At 40.4% G+C, this 24,697-nt stretch overlaps 1 protein-coding gene across 1 annotated transcript in view; it reads left to right on the top strand.

Moving 5' to 3' along the window:
• The window catches only part of LOC126271480 (uncharacterized), a 137,535-nt gene extending 132,952 nt beyond the window's left edge, over positions 1-4,583 (top strand). The window contains exon 7 of the mRNA XM_049974157.1: positions 2,041-4,583. Within this exon, the coding sequence (XP_049830114.1) occupies positions 2,041-3,548 (1,508 nt within the window). The 3' untranslated portion in view covers positions 3,549-4,583. The remainder of the gene's footprint in view (positions 1-2,040) is intronic.
• Positions 4,584-24,697: the final 20,114 nt, after the last annotated feature.

Here is a 24,697-nt window from a genome sequence, read left to right as displayed (position 1 = left end):
CTAACTAACCTAAGGACATCACATACATCCATGCCCGAGGCAGGATTCGAACCTGCGACCGTAGCAGTCGCGCGGTTCCGGACTGCAGTGCCTAGAACCGCTCGGCCAACGTGGCCGGCTAAGCAGGTAGTCATAATGTTTCGGCTCATATTGTATCCTGGAGTACTAAGATATAAAAAGTTTGTGCCCAGTGGTAATCGTACCATACACAGAGATCTATTTGTCCCCATGTCCCCTTGACGTTTTGCGAAGCGTCCTTGCAGTTATACTTCGAAAGACTTCCTCAACAAGTGTTCAAGTGCGTGTGAAATGTTATAGGACTTAACTCCTAAGGTCATCAGTCCCTAAGCTTACACACTACTTAACCTAAATTATCCTAAGGACAAACACACACACACATGCCCGAGGGAGGACTGGAACCTCCGCCGGGACCAGCCGCACAGCCCATAACTGCAGCGCCTAAGACCGCTCGGCTAATCATGCGCAGCTTTCCTCAACAACTTTGTGCAATTTTTTGATAAGCCTTTTAACTTTGAGCCAATTTTTCATAGTAGTTTCCGAGATTAGACATCACATACGGACAGAAGAACGTGGCGAAGAACATAAATCTGTAGTATGTTTGAATAACGCTCTTGAGCGTAGGAGAAGTTGTGGCAACAAAGCATGGCAGGGTGCATCTCTTTACGTCAGATAATCCATTCAAAAACATCGGCCCAAATGGTGGTATATCGATATCATCGATATTTTCTGGCGAGCTAATCGGATAATATTTTTATCATCATCTAACTCACAATATAGAAAACTCCACCCTACCTTCTTTTTAAAACTGAAATATTTACGGCATAAAACAGGTACAGTTTTCTACTTTGAAGTTAATAAGAGAAATTTTGACTGTATATTTTTTTTACTCCTCTCTCTCGAAAGAATTGCTGCCTGAAATATTGGAAATGTGGAAGCTAAAAAAGGAGACTATCTCTACACACTCGTCCAGAATTATCAGTGTGCTTATGAATACCACCAACTGGGCAGTTGGGAGATAATTCATTTACAGTCTGAAGGGAAATATCTCAACCTAGTTCCAGTCTGTGTCAGATAGCTAGGAATTAGTTATCAGTTCCAGCAAAAGACTGTTTTCAAAAGCTGTTGAAGTGATTTCTGCTCAAAGAAGTAGGTTAAAAGAAGATCATTCTAATAAATAAATTCTTACGTTCTTAAGAAAATAAGTTTTGCAACTATTTTTTTTCATTTACGTTGTCTGTTCTTCGAGTAATTTCTTTCTGCCCTTTTTTTCTTATGCTTTAGTATAACTCTATTTTTTTCTTCCTAAGATTTCTCTGCTTACATGTAAACTAATGTGTAACGAAAACTTGTTTTCGCTGATTTTTTTTATCAATTCATGAAACCCACTTCTCATGGTTTTAAATAATATATACAATGATAATTAACCTGAATTTCAAAATTAAATTATTACTACTTATGTATCGAAACATCGATATTTTTCATTCTGTTAATCGACGACATTTACTAGGGCTATGTTAGACTATATCTAATGCCGTTATTTATCTTCCCGATGTCCCATCGCCAACACACACGCCACTAATCGCTACTTCACAGTGTAACTATGTCGGCATGAAGTCATATCTCAAATAATGCAATACTGAAACAAAACAATACAATGCTGGCAATAATGCTTTCTGTCAATCTCAAGCACGGATATCAATAAAGCTATTTAGTTCTTCAATTGTACAATCAAGAGGGATAGGGTGTCTTCCTGGACACACTGTAATTAAAATATTTTTGAGTAATATTCATTCAATGTATTTTTCATATTTGTCTTCCTGAATACTAAAAGTTATGTTGACATTCCGCTTTGCATCGTTTTGGATAATTACCCTTGAATGTTTGTTGGTTGTGCCCTATTGTGACCGTTGATCATCGATAACTGGTTACACAACGCCCAGTCGTTACGTTCCGAGGAGACTTGAGAGTTCAGTTGCCCTAAGTGTAGGAGCAGCAGCTACTTCCATGATTGTTTTTCAGATGAGGAGTGGCAGCTGGAGGACAGAAGCAACGCCACGCTCTCTGTAGACACTGACTGCATGCAGCTGTTAGCGAACGTCCTCGACCACCCCACGTGTCCACTGGAAGACCTGCCACCGGAAACCATTAAGCGGCGCGAGCAGTGCCGTGTGCAGCTGTGGAACGACATGATGCGGCGATCGCCCCACATACCCGTGACCAGCTACCTGGCATACACGCAGAGGACAAACGTGAACCTCTGCCTCTTGGCCTGGATGGCAGTCAACTCATTTGGCATCTGCCAGGACGTCCCATTTAGTATCATACAGTCTGTGCGTGATGCTCGCTGCTATTTCGATAATCTTCACGACCAGTCGTGTCTGGAATCGAACGCTACAGATGCCATCTGCTCCGTTTCCAGAGCTATTGTGTTGCTCAAGTGTCGCGATTTTTCTTTTCGTAAGCCTTTCGATCTATGCCGCGTCGTGCTTTTCCCAGATGGATCGTACTCACTAGTGTCCAATTCAAAGTGGTTTGATCGCCCCAAAGGGTTTTTAAAGACAACAGAGAGAACGCTGAACTTCAAATACAGTTTAAACAATGCCACTTTGAAATACAAGGATTTTAAAATCGAACGTTTACAACTTTTAGAAAATTCGTTCATAGCAGTCAATATTCTTTTCCGTTTTTTGACCGCTGGAATATACATGTACCTTCCCCACTTGCGTAATTTGCCTGGAATGATATTCTTGTTATTTCAGGTCACGGGTGTAATTCAGATCTTGTGTTCTGAGGTCATGTATCGCATGGTAGGTGTCCCCGACTTACCTACGACCGTACTTATCGACAGTGCCCTTACACTGCTCAGCTGTATCTGGCTAAACGCGTTCTGCTACCAAATGTATGCATGCATCCGTCATCTTAGGCTTCCTAACGACCTTCTACCGGTTGAAGCAAGAAAAGTGTTCTATCGTCAGGTGTCGTATGCACTAATACCCTGGAGTCTTGTGTGTGCAGCCAGTATTACTCTGGAAACAACGAACAAAGATTACATTTTCCACAGTCGGAATATAATACTCACGGGAATTTCACTATCCATAGCTTCCAATTTGGTTCTTCTTGGACTGGTTGGGTACATGTACCTTCGTACTAAGAAATCCATGCGGCAACTCGAAATTTTTAGTAAAAATAAATTGGGCTCAAAGAAACAACTTCTTTACCTTTCGGTTAAGACTGTGATGTTAAGTGGGATATGTACATTTATCAGAATTGGTTTCCACCAGGCACAGGGCGTAGCAGAGTTTGTTTACTACGTACATATAGCTTCAATGGCACAGGGACCACTGCTGTTCGTCTTTTTCATTTGTAATGATACAACGCTCCCTGTATTCAAGAGAAGGATGCTAGCGCTGTGGAGACCAGACGTCGTCAGTCCAGGAGAAGAGCTGTGTTCATCGGCTGAGAGAAATCTGGCAAAGAGAAACAATGAGCAGGTTGCAGCTGCAGAATCCTCCTTGAATTGTCCATGAGTTTTCTTCTCAAAGGACTGTCTACATTTTAGATCGTACTAATGCCAGTTCTCTGTTATAAAGATTTAATCCAACTGATACGACAAAATTAACAGCGGCTGATATTAAACCACTGTTGCAGACTCTGTTTACGTATGTTAATTCACTGAGATGGAGTAACTACCCACTAAAATTGAATCTGCATGAAAATAAGAGATAAGTTCTTGCCCTACTTATTCTACCAAATCGTATTATCAGACATTAACACAAACTCCAAAATTTAAATAACAACGTTTTATGATATCTGGCATGCATCAAAAACGAAAATAATGCAAAAACTTCCCGTTTATGGTAGATTATTGCAGCCACCGTTGTGTAAACTGAAGGCAACAGAACATATTCTGACAGTGCATTTACAGAAATCTTTTCTCCGTTCATACTATTCATAAAAGGCTTTTACCAGATGTCTATGTCTCTGTTATTTTGTACATAATTAATTGCACATTTGTGCTTCGTCTTGTGTCTTGCTGCAAATGGAAGAGCCTACGATTCGGTCTTCGACTGGTCCTGGAAATTAGTTGTTTCAATAGTATAATATGACTTTCACATCTGGAAACGCTATATGTACCTGAATATTATCATATTGTATCACATTAAACTACAGGATGAGACAAAATTTTTCATTACATGTTTATTTATATACTCTGTTAATTGACATTATTTATGTTGCTGAAATATGAAAATTTCATATATTTGTGTAAAAGTCGTACATGTATATGATTTGCAATCTAAATACCATTCCAAGGGAAAATAATATCAATGTAAAAACAGAGTAACTGTGATATGGAGACAGTTGAAGGGCAGTAGTGTGTTGATGAAGGTGTAAAGGTATTTATTGGGCCGATTAGTGGTTCGATTCGAGAGTGTAGAGCAAAATGTGATAATAATGGACATTAATAAATGTCATTGTAATACGTGGCTCGAATCGAATGCAAAGTGTTACAGCAGCGGAGTTACACGTCACTGAAGGAATGGCGTTTGTGAGGCATTCGGTGGCTTTCTGAGCGAGGGATACTTAAAGGCAAGGCATTAAAAATCTAGTTGCATCCTGTATGCTACTCTTCAACAAGAAAGAACAGTTCTGAAAAGGGCATTTACACAAAGAGTATTGTGGAAGAAAAAACATGTGCCCGAATTTAAACTGTAGTGACACATATTTTCAGGAGATAAGACAGAAGGGCATAATACATCGAATTTAATGTGACTCGTAATCAATAAAATGATTGCCCATTTGTTCAAATACAAAACTGAGTGAATAACCTATCCTAATGAAAGCGATGTCTTTGTGAATTTATTATCCAGCCCAGCTGAAAAGCCGGCGGTTGCAGCCGTGTGGTTCTAGGCGCTGCAGTCTGGAACCGCGAGACCGCTACGGTCGCAGGTTCGAATCCTGCCTCAGGCATGGATGTGTGTGATGTCCTTAGGTTAGTTAGGTTTAACTAGTTCTAAGTTCTAGGGGACTAATGACCTCATTAGTTGAGTCCCAAAGTGCTCAGAACCATTTGAACCAGCTGAAAACAGTACTACATAAATTTGATTTTCCGGAATTGTTTAATACAGCAATCACCACTCACTTAGCAGAATTTCGTGATATTTAAGAAAGAGGAGTTACCATGCTGGATACAGCGGCACCAGAGATCACTCGCCAACTTCATAGTAAAGCGGAAAGACAGGTGCAGCTTACTTGCACACATTTTTGATCACAGAAGCTAACCGAATCACGTCACGTTTGCATACGGAGTGTAGCAAGCATTTATATTTTGTACAAACATGCATATTAAGGACTTCCCTCGCATAGAAACTAACTGGAAATCGAAATTACTTGAACAGTTCTTATATTTACCAGTACTTTGTGAGTCTCTACCATTTACATTACTCTACACGATATATTATGAATGACCTGTACGTATTTCACATTACTCGAGTTACATGCTGTGAGCATTGTCAGGACATTTAAGGTTCAAAATCAAACGTCTTGCAATGCATATGTGCATTCCCTTGACATGTTTAATCAAAGTATTATGCATATTTATGCGATCGGGAATGTTCAGTAGCAGCCAGGCTACATGTACATATGACAATTAAGCGTCAGCAAGGCGCATTAATGATGAAATCATAGGAGGCAATGTTGTGCAACCTTAGTAGGGACAAGATCCGACTATTTAGGAATAGGATCTTATAATCTGGGACAGTGTTCCGAGACAAACTTCCGTCACAACGTCCGCAAACGTGACGTCAGATACGCCTAGCAACAGCAATATATATGTAGGAAACGAGAGAAGTGTCCTTATTGGCTGAGGGAGAAACGGGGGGGGGGGGTCCTCTCTTGTCCTTCGGGAAGACAGGGTGAGTCAGTTGCGAGGAGCCACTCAAAACGTACGGCTGAGTAACCGGGGCAGCTCTATGGGAACGTTCGCGAGTGCATATTCCAGCTGTTAAAAGAGATAGAAAGTGAAGTTATCAGTTATCAGAACGCAACGTGTCGTGGGCAGTGTCTATCATTATGTAAAGTCAGAAAACTGTGTTAATGTATTGTAAAGGGTCGAATATAAGGCCTAGCCCAGAGCCGCCATATTGCAAATTCTGATTCTGTGGCATGTGTGACAAAGCAATTTCTGTATTAAAACAAGTATAGTACAAACGCCATTGACAATTAACAACTGGTATCCCTAAACACTTCACTTCAGCAGGATCACCATCTACGTGGAACCCGGCGACTGAGCGCTAATACTGGTGCAACGAGGGAGTTAATGAAGCAGCAAGACACCACAGAATCATCCTGTACATACATACATTAAAAGACGCCGCCGTCTGCAATTTAAACGTTCGGTTGCTTTGTCGGATGACGTTTCAGGACATAGGTTCCTACTCAAAATATTGTCTACTCACTCCCCTCTACAAGTCCCAGAAATTTGTAATGGGTATTTCCGACCACCCTGTATTTAAAGAGTTGTTTAAGATTTTCCCGAGGCAGTAACTGCTTCATTGGCTCACGGGGGGCGCGTCGCATATTGTTGTGGAAGCTGCACATTATTTCGCCGAGACAACTGCTCGTCATCTACGTGTTCGCTATGGGACTGGACGCGGCAGCAGGCCATGGCAAGACAGACTTCCAAGTTCCATCACCTTACATGCCAGACATCACAAGAATGTAAACCATGTAGGTGTGCTGTTTTTAATTTCACAGATAAACGAATGAGTGACACTGTGGGGTCCCTCCATCCCAACATTTGCGTCACCATGGAAGTGGTGAAAAATGGAGACCTCCTGTTTCTTGATGTCTTGGTCTGCAGAAAAGATGGTTTCTTGGGTCACAATGTGTTTCGAAAAGCGACTCACACTGACCTATACCGATGAGCTGCCATCACCCATCCCAACACAATGGCATGTTGCGGACTCTCGTTCATAGGGCTAGAATTATTTCAGATGCAGGCAGCTTATCAGTAGACCTGAGCCATCTTTGCTGTGTTTGTACAAATCGGGTTCTCTGGTAATCAGATCCGTAATGCATTTAAACCTGCACACATTAAATCTCAAGAACAGCCAAAAGAAACAGAGAATTCCACGAGGATGGTTTTTCAACCATATGTTGATGGCATGTCCTTTAAAATTGGTAGGCTGTTCAAAAAACATCAAATAAAATGTGTCTTGGAGCCCTCCAGCGCAGATGCAAACAATTCTGGGTTCTATGAAAGACAATCTAGGTCTAATGACACCAGAGATCTACAAAATTCCTTGTCAGTATGGGAAATCATATATTGGGTAGATGTGTTGCACTGATAACGAACCGCCCTGTGTGGCCGAGCTGTTCTAGGCGCTTCAGTCTGGAACCGGGCGACCGCTACAGTCGCGGGTTCGAATCCTGCTTTGGGCATGGATGTGTGTGATGTCCCTAGGTTAGTTAGGTTTAAGTAGTTCTAAGTTCTAGAGGACTGATGACCTCAGATGTTATGTCCCATAGAGCTCAGAGCCATTTGAACGATTTTTGAACTGATAACGAAAGATGTGCTGAACACAGACGTCATACCAGATTGGGTCAGCCAGAAAAATCTGCTGTGGCTGAACGCTGTCCTGACACGGGACACAGCATGAGCTACAGAGACACAAAGACCTTTTAGTACGCTTCCACATACTGGAATGCCATCATTAAAGAAGCAGTCGACATTCATAAAAGCAACGACCTAATCAATAGAGACACGGGATTTCAACACAGCAAGGCATGGGAACCAGCACTGGCAGTACTAAGGCATCGTCGGTCGCAGACGAACAAATCCGAGTCAACACAGATGGAGAATCAAAATCTGCACACTTAAACTGGGCGCCAACACTCTGCCCGCGCGCTTTTCCTGCATCCCAAATGAGGAGTCCGTGGTTCGTTTTGTCCGGCGAGGGCACTTGAAGTCACCGTGCTTGGGTCTGGTGAAGCAGGGGATACAACCCGTCGGCTTTGACCAAAGACATCAGAACTGGCCAGAGAGCATTTATTATAGAGATGAAAGAGCTGACAAGACTGTTAAGAAACAAAGGAATACGAGAGACGAAAAATATAGTTGGCGTATGAAGGGGTGAGAGAGATATAGTCATAAGCCACATCAAACTAGTTTTGAGATACAACGAGTTAAAAGTCTGAAAATGTTTAATACAAAATAGAAACCTGATTTCTACTGCAAACACTTGTTTAATACTTGCGAAGCATGTTGTTAAACAGTCAGCTCTCTGCACGCTAAAAAATATTAATTTTAGAATGATTCTAATTAAGATGTAGTCAACAGTGACTTATGAATATATCTCCCAAAAAAATTGTTTAAAACATTAAGTATGAATTTGTAAGGATTTATTTTAACTACTCTTACACAGCAAGCAGAATATATAATTTTTACACATTAATAGGTACATATCAGGTATCTGAGATATATAAATTACTTTTTCATTAATACAGTTACATCAAGGAAGTTCCTCTACCTCATCATTGTACACGTTATTTCCAGTACATGATCGAAATAAATCTTGATTTGCTTCAGGTATGCATGGCATAAGAGACAGTACATCATCAATTTTTTTCTGCTTAATTGGTAGTGGCTTTCTGTACTTTATTGGCAGCTGATATGGATTTGGTTCAACTAGCATTCCTTGACACGAATATCCACTGACATGAAAGCTCTTATATCTGAATAAGAGTGCTTTACACTTAGTGTGAAGGGATCTTAGGACTCAAACTTAAATTGAGTAGCTTCACTGAAATTGTGGGTATCTCCAGACGTGGATTCTGTACATTTTGAGGTCATGTCTTCAGGCTTTCCAAACTTCTGAAGTCTTCTCTTTCCATTTTAGTTACAATAAAATGTTTTGGACTCACAGATTTTATTACTTCTGCCCATTCATCTGGAGTGTACACTATTAGATGTCTGTTTCTTGCATACCGTTCAATGCAACCAAAATCACGATTGCAAGGTAGCATGGTGTGACCTACCACAGGGAAGTAATGCTGGACAGAATGAAATCTTTTGGTAGCACCAAGAGACCTTTCCAAAGCAATAATATTTCAGTTCTTTGCCTGGCTGTTGCAGTTGCCTGTGATTATGTGGAGATGTTTTGTCTGAGGATTAGTTATCTCCAAGTACTTCAATACGCAGCTCCCAACCTACTGCGAACTGAACCCGTTCCTCCATCTTTCTAGCTCCACAGAAACATATAACCCTTATTTGATCCACAGTTGTGGATACCATAGTTGTATGTCCATATTTTCCTCTTGTAAAATACTAGACCAACTGTTAGTTTAGGTGTGGGGAACGTTTGCTGCATGTCCATTGCTATCACATGATACTCTTTCGAATTTTCTTTAGCCAGAGCAGTTAAAGATGCAATCATATTTTGTCCTCTGTCAGCCTCTTTGAGATGCAGTTCTTATTGTTGTTTCTTTTCTGTGACTTCTTCTGCACATAATTGTGGGTTATTTATTGCAATTAGAAATCCGTCACATTTTGAACAGGTGTCACTTTTTGGCAGTTTGAAGCCTATGTTAAATTCAGATACGAAAATTTCTGTGAATTTACTTTCAGATACTGCAGGAACCTGCTTTTTCCTTGCAGTATTCTGAGTATTTATCTAGAAATAAGGAAGCAATTTAAATACACTTTACTGGGGTTCTGTTGCCTACTGTAATGACTAATATATTTCGATATGGCGTTGAGAAATTCTCTAACACTTTGTACAGCTTCGTCTTGAAATTTATGTGGGTAGTTTCCATTTTTTCCTGAAAGAAAAACAAGATGAGCTTATATCCTCTTCCTAATAGAAATATTTGTACAGTACCTAGTTTGAGTACATCCCTAACTTATAGCACAGAGTAACATACAAACCTCTTCTATCTTCTTTTGACACTGCAAATTCCTGCTTCATTTGATGTTGCAAATTGCTCACTCTTCGTGCATGTATGTGTAAGCCATGAAACCTTGGGAAAGCTTCCTTGCAGATCATGACTTCTACTCCGCATACCCTCACATTATAATAAAATGTAACATCCCTGGATGATATTTTCTTGGAAGTCTTTTTTGGGTGGCTTTGAAATAAATTATGACAAATATAACAAAATGAAACAAATACACAAAATATTAAACCATTTGTATTTAAATAGTGAACAAACCTCCGCTTTTTCAGTTCCATTTTCATGCAGCTTATCAGGTAAGTATTCTGGGCATTAAAGTTTCCTATATTCCAAAATGAATGAAAAATGTTTTCTTCCTCTCCAAGCAGTTTTGTGAAGCATTTATTTAAGTAAGTACAGGGACTTCCTATAGTAGCAGCCTGAACAGTCTTGTGGGCTTTTAAAGACTTATACATTTTGCATTATTTTTCTTCCAGTGATCAATATTTCGCTTTCTTTTCCGTGAAAGCTTTGGTTTTTCGGGTGATTTTTCATTTATCCTACTTATTTCAAGCTATAATATGAAGAGCAAAATAGTCTAAGAATTTGCGTGAGATTTATCATAAGCCACATAAAACACTAAATTTTGCTAAAATCACATTGATGAGAAAATATTTTTTACACATCTTTTGCCTTTGAAACTACATTATTGCACCATTAAGCAGTAATATTAATGTGCCCATCAAGTTTCATCATTAACACACAGGATGGCTGTCAAATGAATTGGAATTGTTTTGAGAGAAACAAAGTCACAGGAAATTAATCACCAGAAATAAACCGTTTTATATATTTACCGAAACATCATCTGAGCTGGAACTGCTGGTCGATGGATGCCAAGATTCATCACTGTCAGGATCCCAATGGTAAAGCTCTTCTGTGTCAAATATGCCTTGAAGACCCGAAGACGCTTCAGATGTTCCTCACCCACCTGCCATTTTCCCGTGGCTTGTGACTATGTACCTTCTGGAACTACCACCAGATGGCACAGCATAGAACGGCACTCCGTCATAGCCTGCCATCTGTTACAGTAACTCGGAACTTTTTCAACACATTGGTAGAAGACATTGTTAAGAATGCCGAAACACGAAAAACTCAATTTCGTGAAAGTTGTGGCTTATGATTATATCCCTCCGAGCTCTTCGTATATGAAAGCAAGTAGTATTTTCACCTTCAGGATATCGTGTGTTTATATCATTATTTCTGCGGGAAATGAAGCTGGAAAATGGATAGAAATATTGGTAGCATAGAATACCTCACGTCAAATTTATATATGGGTTGTATCTCGAACCTCATTCGAACTGTATTGGTTAACTGCAGTACGGGATACGAGTTTAGCGTTCATCGATTTCTTCGTTTTCGTTAGCATTTATTTCCTGTTGCTCAGCTGAACTATATAGGTCAACTGAAGCATGGGATACAAATTTTACATGTCTTGTTTCTTTCGCCTCCGCTTTCACTAATAGTCTGTTCTTACATAGATAGTAGTACGACTGATCGCAGAAGGAGCTATGTACACAATATTTGTATCCCATATTTCCGTTGACCTATATACTCCTATGTATACTCCTAACGAAAACGTGGAAATGGACGTTCGTAACATTTGCAACCTACACCTAAGTTGATCTACGCGAAGAGGCAATAAGACGACACAGATATAATTTGTATACCGTACTTCACTATGGGGTACAGTTTTTGTTTCGTTTTCGATGCTAATAGTATCGACTGAAAGTTATAGTTTTGATCACGTCAGTGACCATAGTATCCCATTCTTTAGTTGAACTATATAGCTATACACAACATTTGTATCCCGCTCTCCATTTGACACATATAGCTAAATCTCATCAATGTTACATGTGTCAGTTTAAAGGTCAATTGAAGGATGGGATACAAATTTCAGTTGCGTCGGGCGTTCGCCTGTAATATTGCTAGTACATATTCTAAAAAGTCGTACTGATTCTCTCTCTCTCTCTCTCTTCTCAGCAATCACAGGTCCTGTGGACCACGCGCTGCATCAACGATCTGCTTCCACCGCCTTTTATCTCTCGCAGCCTCTCTCCACCCTGTGCAAATTCCTAAAGCTGCGATGTCCTTCTCTGTGTCATCTTCCCACCTTGTACGGAGTCGGCCCAATGGTCTTGTTGCCTGGCGAGTTCCTTCAATTGCTTTCTTGGTGAGTCTGTTGTTTTCCATTCCAGCCCATTGCAGACTCCTACTTTTAAATTTCTGGATGATAGTGGGTTGCTTCATTAACTGATAAATTTCATTGTTCTTTCGAATTCTCCATACACCATTCACTGACACAGGCCCCCAGATTTTTCTCATTACTTTTCTTTCGAAAACATTCAGTTTTTCTCTTTCATTCTCTGTAAGTGTCCAGCCTTCTGAACCGTACAGTACTACGGGGCAGATGATAGTATTGTATATCTCCATCTTTGTGGTGATTGACGAAGCTTAACTTTTTAGTGGATTGCTTACTGAGTGCAGACATCTTGACCCTGAGGCTATTCTTTCATTTATATCCATTGTTTTGATATTTTTAGTGTTGAAACGTGATACTAGTGCTGGGAAACGAAAGAAGAACGACAGCTGCGAAATTTCTATTACGTACTGGAGTACACGAAAACACGCGCAATGGTGTAATACAACAATAAAATAATGAAATGCAGCAAAAGAAACAAATAGAAAACTAAACTTACCACATGCGAACTTGTTAAAATAATTGAAACTCGCCTCGAAACACATCAACAAAAATTGCATAACCACATCACAACAAACAAAACATCACGAAAACACACACACACACACACACACAAATTCAAACCCCCCCCTCACCCTAATGTGAAATTAGCTACAATATTTCAGATGGTACAGTTGCCCAACACGTTTAACAAGACATTTAAACAGACAATATGTTTGGGGAATACTACACCTCCATGAATATTCGTCCAAATGACTTTGAATCGTAGAAATCCGGCGTTTCCCCTTCCCTACAAGAGATTTCACAGCTGACCTATACAATTACAAATAACCTAAACTGGAACGATCACATAGATAATATTGTGGGTAGAGCAAACCAAAGACTGCGATTCATTGGCAGAAAATTTAGAAGGCGCAACAGATCTACTAAAGAGACTGCTGACACCACGCTTGTACGCCTTATTCTTGAGTACTGCTTTGCGGTGTGGGGTCCGTATCAGGTGGGACTGACGGTTCACATCGAAAAAGGACATAGAAGGGCAGCTCGTTTTGTATTATCGTGAAATAGAGGCGTTTTTCGTTGCGACAGGATCTTCTCATGACATTTCAATCACCAGTTTTCTCCTCCGATTGCGAAAACATTCTGTTGGCACACACCTACATACGAAGAAATGATCATCACGATAAAATAAGAGAAATCAGGGCTCGCACAGAAAAATTTAAGTGCTCGTTTTTCCCGCGTGCCCTTAGAGAGTGGAACAGTGGAGAGACAGTTTGAAGGTGGTTCATTGAACCCTCTGCCAGGCACTGTATTGTGAACAGCAAAGTAATCACGTATGTGTAGATGAAACAGCGGCGATCACTAACAACCATTGTGGTTTTTCTAAGAGAAAAAAGAACAAATGGTCAGCCTCCAACTGGTAACTGATGACTGTTTACGAGGTGGTCAAAAGTTTTCGAGAAGGCATCAAGGGGCAAACTCACAATTTTTACGAACCATTCCCACTAGTTTCCCCTTAATCCAGGCAAGGATTTTAACTCGCACCACTTGTCCCACCTTGATTTTATCGGTCAATTTACCTCTCAGATGTGCTGACAACATTGTGGATGGTTTTCTCTCATACATTAATGCAGCGACTGTTAGTATAGATGATAATGAACTCACAGAGTCACAGCAACAGGATCCACAGATCATAACATTGTTGGAAGATGCCAATTAAATTGTGGGGCGGCACGTAGAAAGAAAAATGTTTGCTTTCTTCCGTTTCTGAACGTTTTTAATGTTTGGTAGCCTTATGCGATTTTTGGATGCCACAGCGTTTCCCATGGGCTTGAGAACTATTTGTACTAATAGTCAGAACGAGGAAGAGAAACCTACTGTTCATAGCCTTCAGTCCACTGATCCAAAATTCAGCTCAACAAAACCTAAATAAAATGTTCTTCCTAAGAATAGTGCACAAGGGTCAGGAACCAAAATGACAAAATATGGAAGTCTATTGTCGTTTAACTCAGCAGTATATTCTGACAAAAGTTCACACGCACAAGAATTTGTTTTGAAAATCTTTAAAGCTTGTCCTATCGTACTCAGCACTCGAGACAATGCGGAGACGACTTCTACTGTTTGTTCCCAATTACGTAAAGTCAGTTGCTCGCCTTAAAAGAAGAGAATAGTCACAAACACTTTCCACGCGGTTATCTATAATATAGTTGGCGGCACATGAAACAGAACATCGAAAACGAAACACGGGCTTTCCAGCTACATTATTAGTCCAATTAAGGTCACTTTTACAGTTTCATAATATATACGCCATATCAAATTCGATAAAAAAATAAAAGAAACAATCATGTCAGTCGTCATTAATACCATCCAAGGCGTAAGTGGACACTGCTGAGGACAGAATCTCACGGCAAATACTGTATAAAGCGTAACACATTCCGTATGACACGAGGATCGAATAACGTAACGACTTCAAGTGTCCGCTGCATTCATTTCAGCCTGTGATTTACGTCGACGGGCGAGCAATGACCATTTGTCCGCTTTTCCATACGAGGCTGCGCCGCTACAGCCTATAAGACAGGGGCGGGGGGCTTAAGGTATCCTTTCCCCTCATTACTTAAAGTATGGCCAGCAGCAACTTGTCTGGCCGGAGTTTTATGGGCGCGCTGTTTTGCGTATGCTTTTCGGAAAGTGTTACACCCGCGGCAGCAACGTGCTTTTGGATGCAGTTGCAGCACTGGGGTGTTTCCTCTGGCTTTGTTTTGAGCTCACGACTTTCGTGCGGCCCAGCGCATTTTACGCATTTGGGCGGCGTAGTGCAGAACCTAGCTACATGATTTAAGCCAGAGGTTCCCGAAATTTTGTTTGTCACGCTCCCCTTCTGCCGAAAAAAAACTTCCGTGCCCCACCCCCCCACCCCCCGCCCAAAAAAATAGAGATTTTTATTAATTATCAAGAAACTGCTGAAAAATTTGTGATGGTGACGTTATGTAACATGGTGGGCTGTTAATGTATCGAGTCGCAGTTATTACGTCATCAGTCTAGTCTAGTGATTATAAGCCACTCCTAAAGCAAAGAAAGTCCTTGGTAAACAAGGAAAAATGGTTGCGACCTTTGCAGATTAGAGGATGCGGGCCATTATTTTAAGTTGAGTGTAGCTTATTACTTTCACTCATTATCAAAAATAGTCACTCAGTCACGGTGTTAACGAACATCACTGATTTGTACGCCTATAGCGCTCCCCATTGTCATTGCGCATAGGTTGGCATTTATGTCAACGACGACAGTTACCCAACAGCGACAAAGGCCCAGTTCCCAGAAACAGAAAAAAATGAAAAATAAGTTTTACGAAATAATTTTGCAGACTACACAGAACTTTAAATAATATGAATAAAACAACTTCCTTACCTTGATTACATTCCCTTGCTGCACACGATTTCTTCACCAGTATACGATTTTAGGACTACTCTTCGTTTGCCATATCTAGGATAAACTTTCGCTCTGTCTTCATCCAGAAGAAATACTATTATTAGTTGAAATAATATACCACACGTAACATCAGAATCCATAAGGATCACACGCAGTATTTATATTTAAATCAGATTCACTATATTTATTTTATATTGTTTCTTCGAAATAGTTTTTTGTAATTTTACAGTATTACCTACATGTAAGGATAGTTAGGAGGGAAATAACAAACAAATCAATATGAAGGATGAGCTTGCGTATTTTTTACAAGATTTTGAATTCTTGGCTGAATAGTAGAAACTGCGCAACGTAAATCATTGGCAATACTGAGTTTGCTTCTAAGCTTATTTTTTATCGCCACTACCGCTGAAAATGCTCTTTCGCACTAATAAGTACTTGAAAATGGTAAGTACAGTTTCTGTGCTTGTTCTCCTGTGCTGGGATACACCGTGAGATATTTCACCCAAAATAAAGGCTCATCCATCTTCTCAAAGTCATGCTTCGGTGCAGAACCATTTTTAATTTCTAAGACTTCCTCTTGTAGTCTGTCTGGCAACACAACCACGTCAACGTGTAATGGATCCGTCGCTAACCTATAATAAATTTTATCGTCACGACTGTTAGGGAAGTATCGTTCGAATTCATCACTAAGGTGCTGCAAATGGTTCGATATTTTACTCTTGGTATCAGTATCCTTAAAATCGGTTTGAAATCGGGCTTCTTCCAGGATTCCAAACAATCTGGGAAAGCAGGAATAATTGCAGGCTACAATTTTACGTTTCCATAGTTGCAACTTATCAGTAAACGTTTTGATGGCATCCCGATGAAAAATATGTTTGACTCTCAACCTTGTTATTTCAAATTCAATGTGTTTAAAGATTCGAAAATATTTGACAAGTAAGCCAATGCAACATGAACACCGGGCTTTCTAATTCCATATACAATTCAGTTTGTTTGTTATTTTCCAAAAATTGCATCACTTTGTCTCGAAGTTCAAATAATCTTCCTACCATATTTCCTTTTGAGAGCCAGCGTACTTCTATATGAAACAAGTGTTTTATACTCTGCTCTCAAGTCTTCACAAAGAGCCGTAAATAACCTGGAATTTAATGCACTCTTTTTTTAATATGATTCATGATTTCGATGCACAGTTTCATGACATCATTGAGTTCCTTTGGAAGTGTCTTAGCTGCCAATGCTTGACGGTGTATTACGCAGTGGATAGCAGTAACAATAGGGTTTTTTTCTCTGACCATCTGCACGAATCCTGAGCGACATCCAAGTATTGATGTGGCGCCGTCTGTGCATACGCCTATCAGTTTCTAACATGATAACTCATTTTTACAAAAGAATTCAGAGACGGCTGCCATTATATGAATGGATTTTGAAGTTGACTTTAACTCTGTAGAAAACAGCAACTCTTCTTTAATTGCTTAATTTTCTATATAGCGAACGAAAGCTAGCAGTTGGCAACAATTCGCAACATCGGTACTCTCGTCTAACTGTATTGTGAAAAACTGCGATTGTTTGAAGACCGTAACTAATTGATTTTGTATGTCTTCGGCCATATCATTGATCCGACGTTTCACATATTGTCAGAAAGCGGTATTTGTGAAAGTTGTTGTTTACTCTCTGACCCAAGAACAATATCAGCAGCTTTGAACAAACAGGGTTTGACTAGTGTCTCTCCGATAATATGACTTTTTTTGGTCCTTGAAATAAGTAGCAATAACTCATACGAGGCTTCCAGTACCTTTTCTGATGTCTGAGCGAAGGATCCAGCAGTGTCCAACTTCATTCGTTTCAAATTATCACATTTTGCAGCAAAAAATTCCTTCAGCTTCTCTTTCAATACACCATGCTTTGCCCACAAATGGCGTTCCAGACGAGGTGGTCTCATGGAATCATTGCTCAATACCTCATAGCAAATAGCACTTTCGGCTGGCCAACACCATTTTTTTGTATAGAAGCAAAACCGTATTTGATATAATTATCATTAGATTTACGTTATTTCACGAAACTCATGGTGAAGTAAAAAGAAAACAAGAAGTTACCAGTATAATTTCGTACTAACACTGATTCTACTGAGGCACAACTGTGAAAGATTCAACACGATTTCAGCAAAGTCCAATACATCAGATGTGTCAACAACTGCAAGCAACCAACTGAAATAAAGGAAAGCTACTGTCGTCTGTCGGCGCCTCAGATGACTGCCTGTGAGGCGTGGGGCGAAGAACGGGGAAGCCCAGCCGCAGCGGAGGTAGTCAGTGCACTGTCTGTCTGCGACCTGCTGGCCGGGCAGGGCTCTCGCTGGTCAGAAACGGGCTTTTCCCGGAAACAGCCCACAGGCACCCTAAGAATTTGCTACCTGTTCTGCGGTGCTGTTCTGAGCAGTGCAGCCTGGGGTTTTATGTGAAAATCGTTTTCGTGCCCCCTATCTTTTGTTACTTATAAATGAAACGTTATAAGTTTTGAGATAACATCAATGAATTGGTTGTCAAATTTCACAGTAATTAAGTAAGGTCATGGATACACCTCTTGCATCGCTGGTAACTGAGCAGTGCCAAGCAGTTATCTCTGTACTCGTGCCAAAATACGACATTGTCGCAGCAAAGAACGTGCATTAATTTCAAACGAAATTATGCCGTATTTCAAAAAGGCAGAAGAAAAAGAATTGTTTTGTCAGATAAGTAATTCGAATGAAAGAGCTGTAGTAAAAAAAAAAAAAAAAATAGCCTCACTAAGGGACTTCATTGTCTACCTACCTTTTGTTACTTATAAATGAAACGTTATAAGTTTTGAGATAACATCAATGAATTGGTTGTCAAATTTCACAGTAATTAAGTAAGGTCATGGATACACCTCTTGCATCGCTGGTAACTGAGCAGTGCCAAGCAGTTATCTCTGTACTCGTGCCAAAATACGACATTGTCGCAGCAAAGAACGTGCATTAATTTCAAACGAAATTATGCCGTATTTCAAAAAGGCAGAAGAAAAAGAATTGTTTTGTCAGATAAGTAATTCGAATGAAAGAGCTGTAGTAAAAAAAAAAAAATAGCCTCACTAAGGGACTTCATTGTCTACCTACCTTTTGTTACTTATAAATGAAACGTTATAAGTTTTGAGATAACATCAATGAATTGGTTGTGAAATTTCACAGTAATTAAGTAAGGTCATGGATACACCTCTTGCATCGCTGGTAACTGAGCAGTGCCAAGCAGTTATCTCTGTACTCCTGCCAAAATACGACATTGTCGCAGCAAAGAACGTACACTAATTTCAAACGAAATTATGCCGTATTTCAAAAAGGCAGAAGAAAAAGAATTGTTTTGTCAGATAAGTAATTCGAATGAAAGAGCTGTAGTAAAAAAAAAAAAAAAAAAAAAAAAATAGCCTCACTAAGGGACTTCATTGTCTACCTACCTTTTGTTACTTATAAATGAAACGTTATAAGTTTTGAGATAACATCAATGAATTGGTTGTGAAATTTCACAGTAATTAAGTAAGGTCATGGATACACCTCTTGCATCGCTGGTAACTGAGCAGTGCCAAGCAGTTATCTCTGTACTCGTGCCAAAATACGACATTGTCGCAGCAAAGAACGTGCACTAATTTCAAACGAAATTATGCCGTATTACAAAAAGGCAGAAGAAAAACAATTGTTTTGTCAGATAAGTAATTCGAATGAAAGAGCTGTAGTAACAAAAAAAATAGCCTCACTAAGGGACTTCATTGTCTACCTCACTGGGTTATGTTTCATTGTTAGCAGTCACGACAATACAGCGTGAAGTACTCTGCTCAGAACGAACACTTGTACTAGTTTCGCATTCACGTCGTGCACATTTTTCTGGTGACAAAGGGCATAACCCTGGCGTCCAAATTACGAACCCGCCAGTTCATTTGAAGCGTATACAGTCTAGTAAAGTCACTGTAATCGCATCACATGGGGATCCGCAGGTTGACAGGATAATAAAACGGCATTTTTGCAGTTACGCAGTATAAGTGATTATTACACTGATGAACATAGCCTACTACGGCTAAAAGTTATAACATGATTACGTTCAGTTCATGTGTACAAATGTACGGAATAGTTAATAGCTGACTTTTCTGTTTTCCAGTTGTCAGAAGTAAGTTGTTTACAAATCTGATATATTAGAATTAACGCATATCGCCTTCGTAATTTTGAGAGTTTCTGTGTGTAACATTCTAAACGTGATCTTCAAAAGCTGTATGTTGTAATATAGGTTATTGAGATAGGATTGCGGGAAGTGGGACGCCAAACGATTTCATTTAGCACCATAATCTATCATTAATACCTGCACACTCATTTTTATTAAAATATCGATATTAAAAAGAAATATTAGGTTTATACCGCCAACCCCACCCGCGCCCCCTTGCAACATCATCACGCCCCCCCCTCCCCCCCCCCCCCCCCCCCCAGTTTTGGAATCCATGATTTAGGCCTTGGCAGTGAAAACATTATGCGCTCTGCCCCTTGTCGCGAAACTTTCCAACCTGTGTTCCAGCGATGTTTTTCAGCTGGAATTTTCTATGTTGTCGGTCAAGATAACAGTAAACAGTGAGGTCTGTTCATTTGTGTACGGCATTTTCATGCGAAACGTATTTCCCTCCAGCTTCTCTTTGAGGTGGGCTGGGTCCATTTGGAAAGGTAGTTTTCGGAACACTACCTTGAGCAGCTTGAATGGCTCAGACGAGTGGGTGCAGTACGCCAGAACATGGGCCTTAGCCACACCCATAACCGCACCGTAATCCTCTCGAGACTTCACGGTGATCTTAAAAGTGTCGCGGGCCATTGTTCTAATCGCGACAGAAGACTTAGGCTGGACCGCACTATTTAAGAGCTGCTGAAAACTCTTAAAATAGCTCGACCATTGTATAACAGTGGGAGGAGGTGTGGCTGTATTTGGTCTACTTGGTTGTACATTGTTGCCATCAGTTGCGCTTCAATGACATACCCGTATTTACTCGAATCTAAGCCGCAATTTTTTTCCGGTTTTTTTAATCCAAAAAACCGCCTGCAGCTTAGAATTGAGTGCAAAGTAAGTGGAAGTTCTGAAAAATGTTGGTAGGTGCCTCCACAACTAACCTCTGCCGTCGAATACACGTAGCGCTGCATAGGCATGCTTTGCAGGCACAAAGATAAATACTGGCGCCAAAACCTCTGCGTCAGTAAATAAATTTTTTAAAAATGATGGAAGACGAGCTTTCTTCTCCGCCCCGAGTTTCGACCACTGCATTTTCATACATTATCCAAAGAAGTAAATACAAATTCCGTATTGTTCATCGTCGAATGTAGCAGAATTTCAACGTACTATGAAAATCCGACTAGCAAGACTGTTTGGGATGTTTGCCACTATGGCCAACTCTACGTTCTGAATTTTTTCCTACCTGTGAGAAGAGATGGTCGCTAATAGGAACTTTTATGAATTATGAATCACATGCAGTATTCTGTTCACCATAAGAATAATACCAATATATACATTTTGCCATGTATTCTTTCATGTTTGCTGCTATCTCATTTAAATCCTGTCTACCTAATAAACTACGAAACTAGAGTGAGACAACAGCAAACGCGGGAGAATATACATATCATGTCATGTTTATATTCGTATTATTCTTATGCCTAATAGTGATACACGAAAGGAAGCACGGAAATTGACTAGATTTTTAAATCTAAAATGACTCTAATTTCTGTGCAGAATGTAGTGTACTAAACAGGCGTCTGCAAAGATTTTCAAACGAAGAAAGATGTTCGCTAAACTCTCGTTCAGAACGTCTTCTATCATACGCAGTCTATTATTTGGTTGTTGTTGATCATTAACAAAGAAAGCAGCAGTGTAAGTAACAACAAATAGCAGTCTCTTGCCACTGTTTCGCTAATGAGACGATTCCTCTCTTTTTTTTTTGTAAGCGGCGGTAGCGCGCACAAAAGCAAGCCATGCCGCGAGCGGCGACAGGCCGTAAGAACTCACTATCAGAGTGCGACAAACAATGTGTGACACAGTACAGTAATGCATTTTCAGCTTAGAGTGATGTAAACACCTATAACAAAGAGAACGGCACTTACCAGATCAAAGCAAAATAAGCAATCGATTCAAACCAGACGAAGCACGTGAAGAAGGAAAGCTACCCGTATAAATAAGGACGGAGCGCCTGATGCATAACAATGGCTACCTGGTAAAGCTTAACTGCTAAGCTTACGACTCGAACCTACTGTAGCTGTATCGTCATTCATTCGACCTTTGTTTCGATTTGGAGGTGCGGCCTACAACTTTTCTCTCCTCTTGAATTTCGAGTCTCAAATTTCAGGTTCGGCTTATATTCGGGAATTTTTTTCCCTTGATTTCGAGTCTCATTTTTCAGGTCCGGCTTAGATTCGAGTGCGGCTTAGATTCGAGTAAATACGGGTACTCGTTTGCAGTCGGTAACGCTGTGCCCGTGTGAGCACAGCTGCCCGTGCTTCCTTTTCGGTACTTGGAAACTGTCCTCGGTGGGGAGGTCGCCCTTGGCGGCCTACGTGGGCACCTTAGGCACGTTGCTTTTTAAGGCTGCAGGCTTCTTAGCGAAGATTTCCTCCGAAGACGCCGCAGAACGCTTTCTCGAGGATGCTTCCGCGTCAAGTCGCCCCTCGCGGTCGCGTCCACCTCCAACTCTGTCTGGTTCCTGCCAGGATTAACCCCTTCAGGAACGCCAGACGTTTACTAACTACAGCTGTGATCGCAGAAGTCTCTGAAACGCTGTTGTTGTTGTTGTTGTTGTTGTGGTCTTCAGTCTAGAGACTGGTTTGGTGCAGCTCTCCATGCTACTCTATCCTGTGCAAGCTTCTTCATCTCCCAGTAACTACTGCAACTTACATCCCTCTGAATCTGCTTAGTGTATTCATCTCTTCGTCTCCCTTTACGATTTTTATCCTCCACGCTGCCCTTCAGTACTAAATTGGTGATCCCTTGATGCCTCAGAACATGTCCTACCAAGTGATCCTTTCTTCTAGTCAAGTTGTGCCACAAACTCCTCTTCTCCCCAATTTTATTCAATACCTACTCATTAGTTATGTGATCTACCCATCGAATCTTCAACATTCTTCTGTAGCACCACATTTCAAAAGCTTCTATTCTCTTCTTGTCCAAACTATTTATCATCCATGTTCACTTCCATACATGGCTACACTTCAAACAAATTCTTTCAGAAACGACTTCCTGACACTTAAATCTATACTCGATGTTAACAAATTTCCTTTCTTTAGAAACGCTTTCCTTGCCATTGCGAGTGTACATTTTATATTCTCTCTACTTCGACCATCATCGGTTATTTTGCTCCCCAAATAGCAAAACTCCTTTACTACTTTAAGTGTCTCATTTCCTAACCTAATTCCCTCAGCATCACCCGACGTAATTCGACTACGTTCCATTATCCTCGTTTTGCTTTTATTGATGTTCATCTTATATCCTCCTTTCAAGACACTATCCATTCCGTTCAACTGCTCTTCCAAGTCATCGGCGAACCTCATAGTTTTTATTTCTTGTCCATGGATTTTAATACCTACTCCGAATTTTTCTTTTGTTTCCTCAATATACAAATTGAATAACATCGGGGAGAGGCTACAACCCTGTCTCACTCCCTTCCCAACCACTGCCTCCCTTTCATAACTTTCCTTTTATAACTGCCATCTGGTTTCTGTACAAATTGTAAATAGCCTTTCGCTCCCTGTATTTTAGCCCTGCCAATAACTGAGCCCTTCGCATGCAAGTTTCTCGTCCGCGACGCAGCTTTCGCTGTCACTGACGATGGAGGAGGCAGGTACCACCGGAAAATGGCCCGGGTGCGTCAATGGCCTCCCCCCTACGTCTAAAGCCCGTGGTAAGGTGTTTGGGAGCAAGCTCCCGCCCTCCACACTCGCTGAGTTACGGATCGTGTCTGTGTGCGCGGCCGTCGACATATCGCTATCGCATCAGCATCCATAGCTCACACTAACCTCCCTGATGCAGACGCGTCGGTCTTTATGTAAGCTCGGTGCAGACGATGAAGGAAGCACTCGCTCTGAAATTGCTTCCAGTGTCGGCAGCAGTGCTGATTCAGCATCCTTTTTGACTAGAAAACTATTTAAGTCGCTGTTAGCTGAATATTTACAATGATCCCACTTTTTCTCTAAGTCTATACTCTGCTTGTATTGTATAAAAATATCAGCTGGATAACTTTTAAAATTTAACCTAGAGAATTTTTCCAACGGAACTGAGGGTACCTTTGTCGATTTACGCTATCACAGTTAAAGTGAGTACAGTTTCATTATTGTTGTTGTTGTGGTGTTCAGTCCTGAGACTGGTTTGATGCAGCTCTCGATTTTTATTTTTTCGTTATTACTTATATCAAATACAGTGCTGTCATTTTAGCTTTGTATCTTCTTTACTAAGGTCAGTTAATCTAACTAGCTTTTTTTACAGTTTTTGACATGAAAATTGGTTCTCACTTAATAATTCAAGAAGTAAAGAAGGTAGCTATACAGAAATTTTTGCAGAATTATCAGATCATGCTTGGACTCGAAACCTTGGACACTGGCTTAATGTTACATAATCTGGAGAAATCTGGTAACAATATTTCAACATTTAATTTCACATAAGATTACTGGGCAATCTCTTTGTTCCCTCTGTGCACGGCAAGTATTAGGCGCTACCGTCTTGACCTTGGAGGAGCGAGGGATAAAAATCAATATCTCCTTCGCCACAATAGACATACTGATAAGTGCTTGCTTCCCCACAATTTCTAAGAGATTTACATTCCATAAAGAAACTAGAATGCCACAATAAATGAAAAAGATCATAAAACCTTAACTAAGAACCACAGACAACTCCAAATTAGGCACGGCTAGCCACAAAACATACTATGAACCACACGCACCCACCCACATACAAACACACACACACACACACACACACACACACACACACACACACACACACACACACACACGCACAAAAACACACACACACACACACACACACAATACTG

Source organism: Schistocerca gregaria, chromosome 1 (assembly GCF_023897955.1).
Source record: "Schistocerca gregaria isolate iqSchGreg1 chromosome 1, iqSchGreg1.2, whole genome shotgun sequence".
NCBI lineage: Eukaryota > Metazoa > Arthropoda > Insecta > Orthoptera > Acrididae > Schistocerca > Schistocerca gregaria.
Note: the sequence above shows the minus strand (reverse complement) of the source record. Positions and strands in the feature narration are given on the sequence as shown.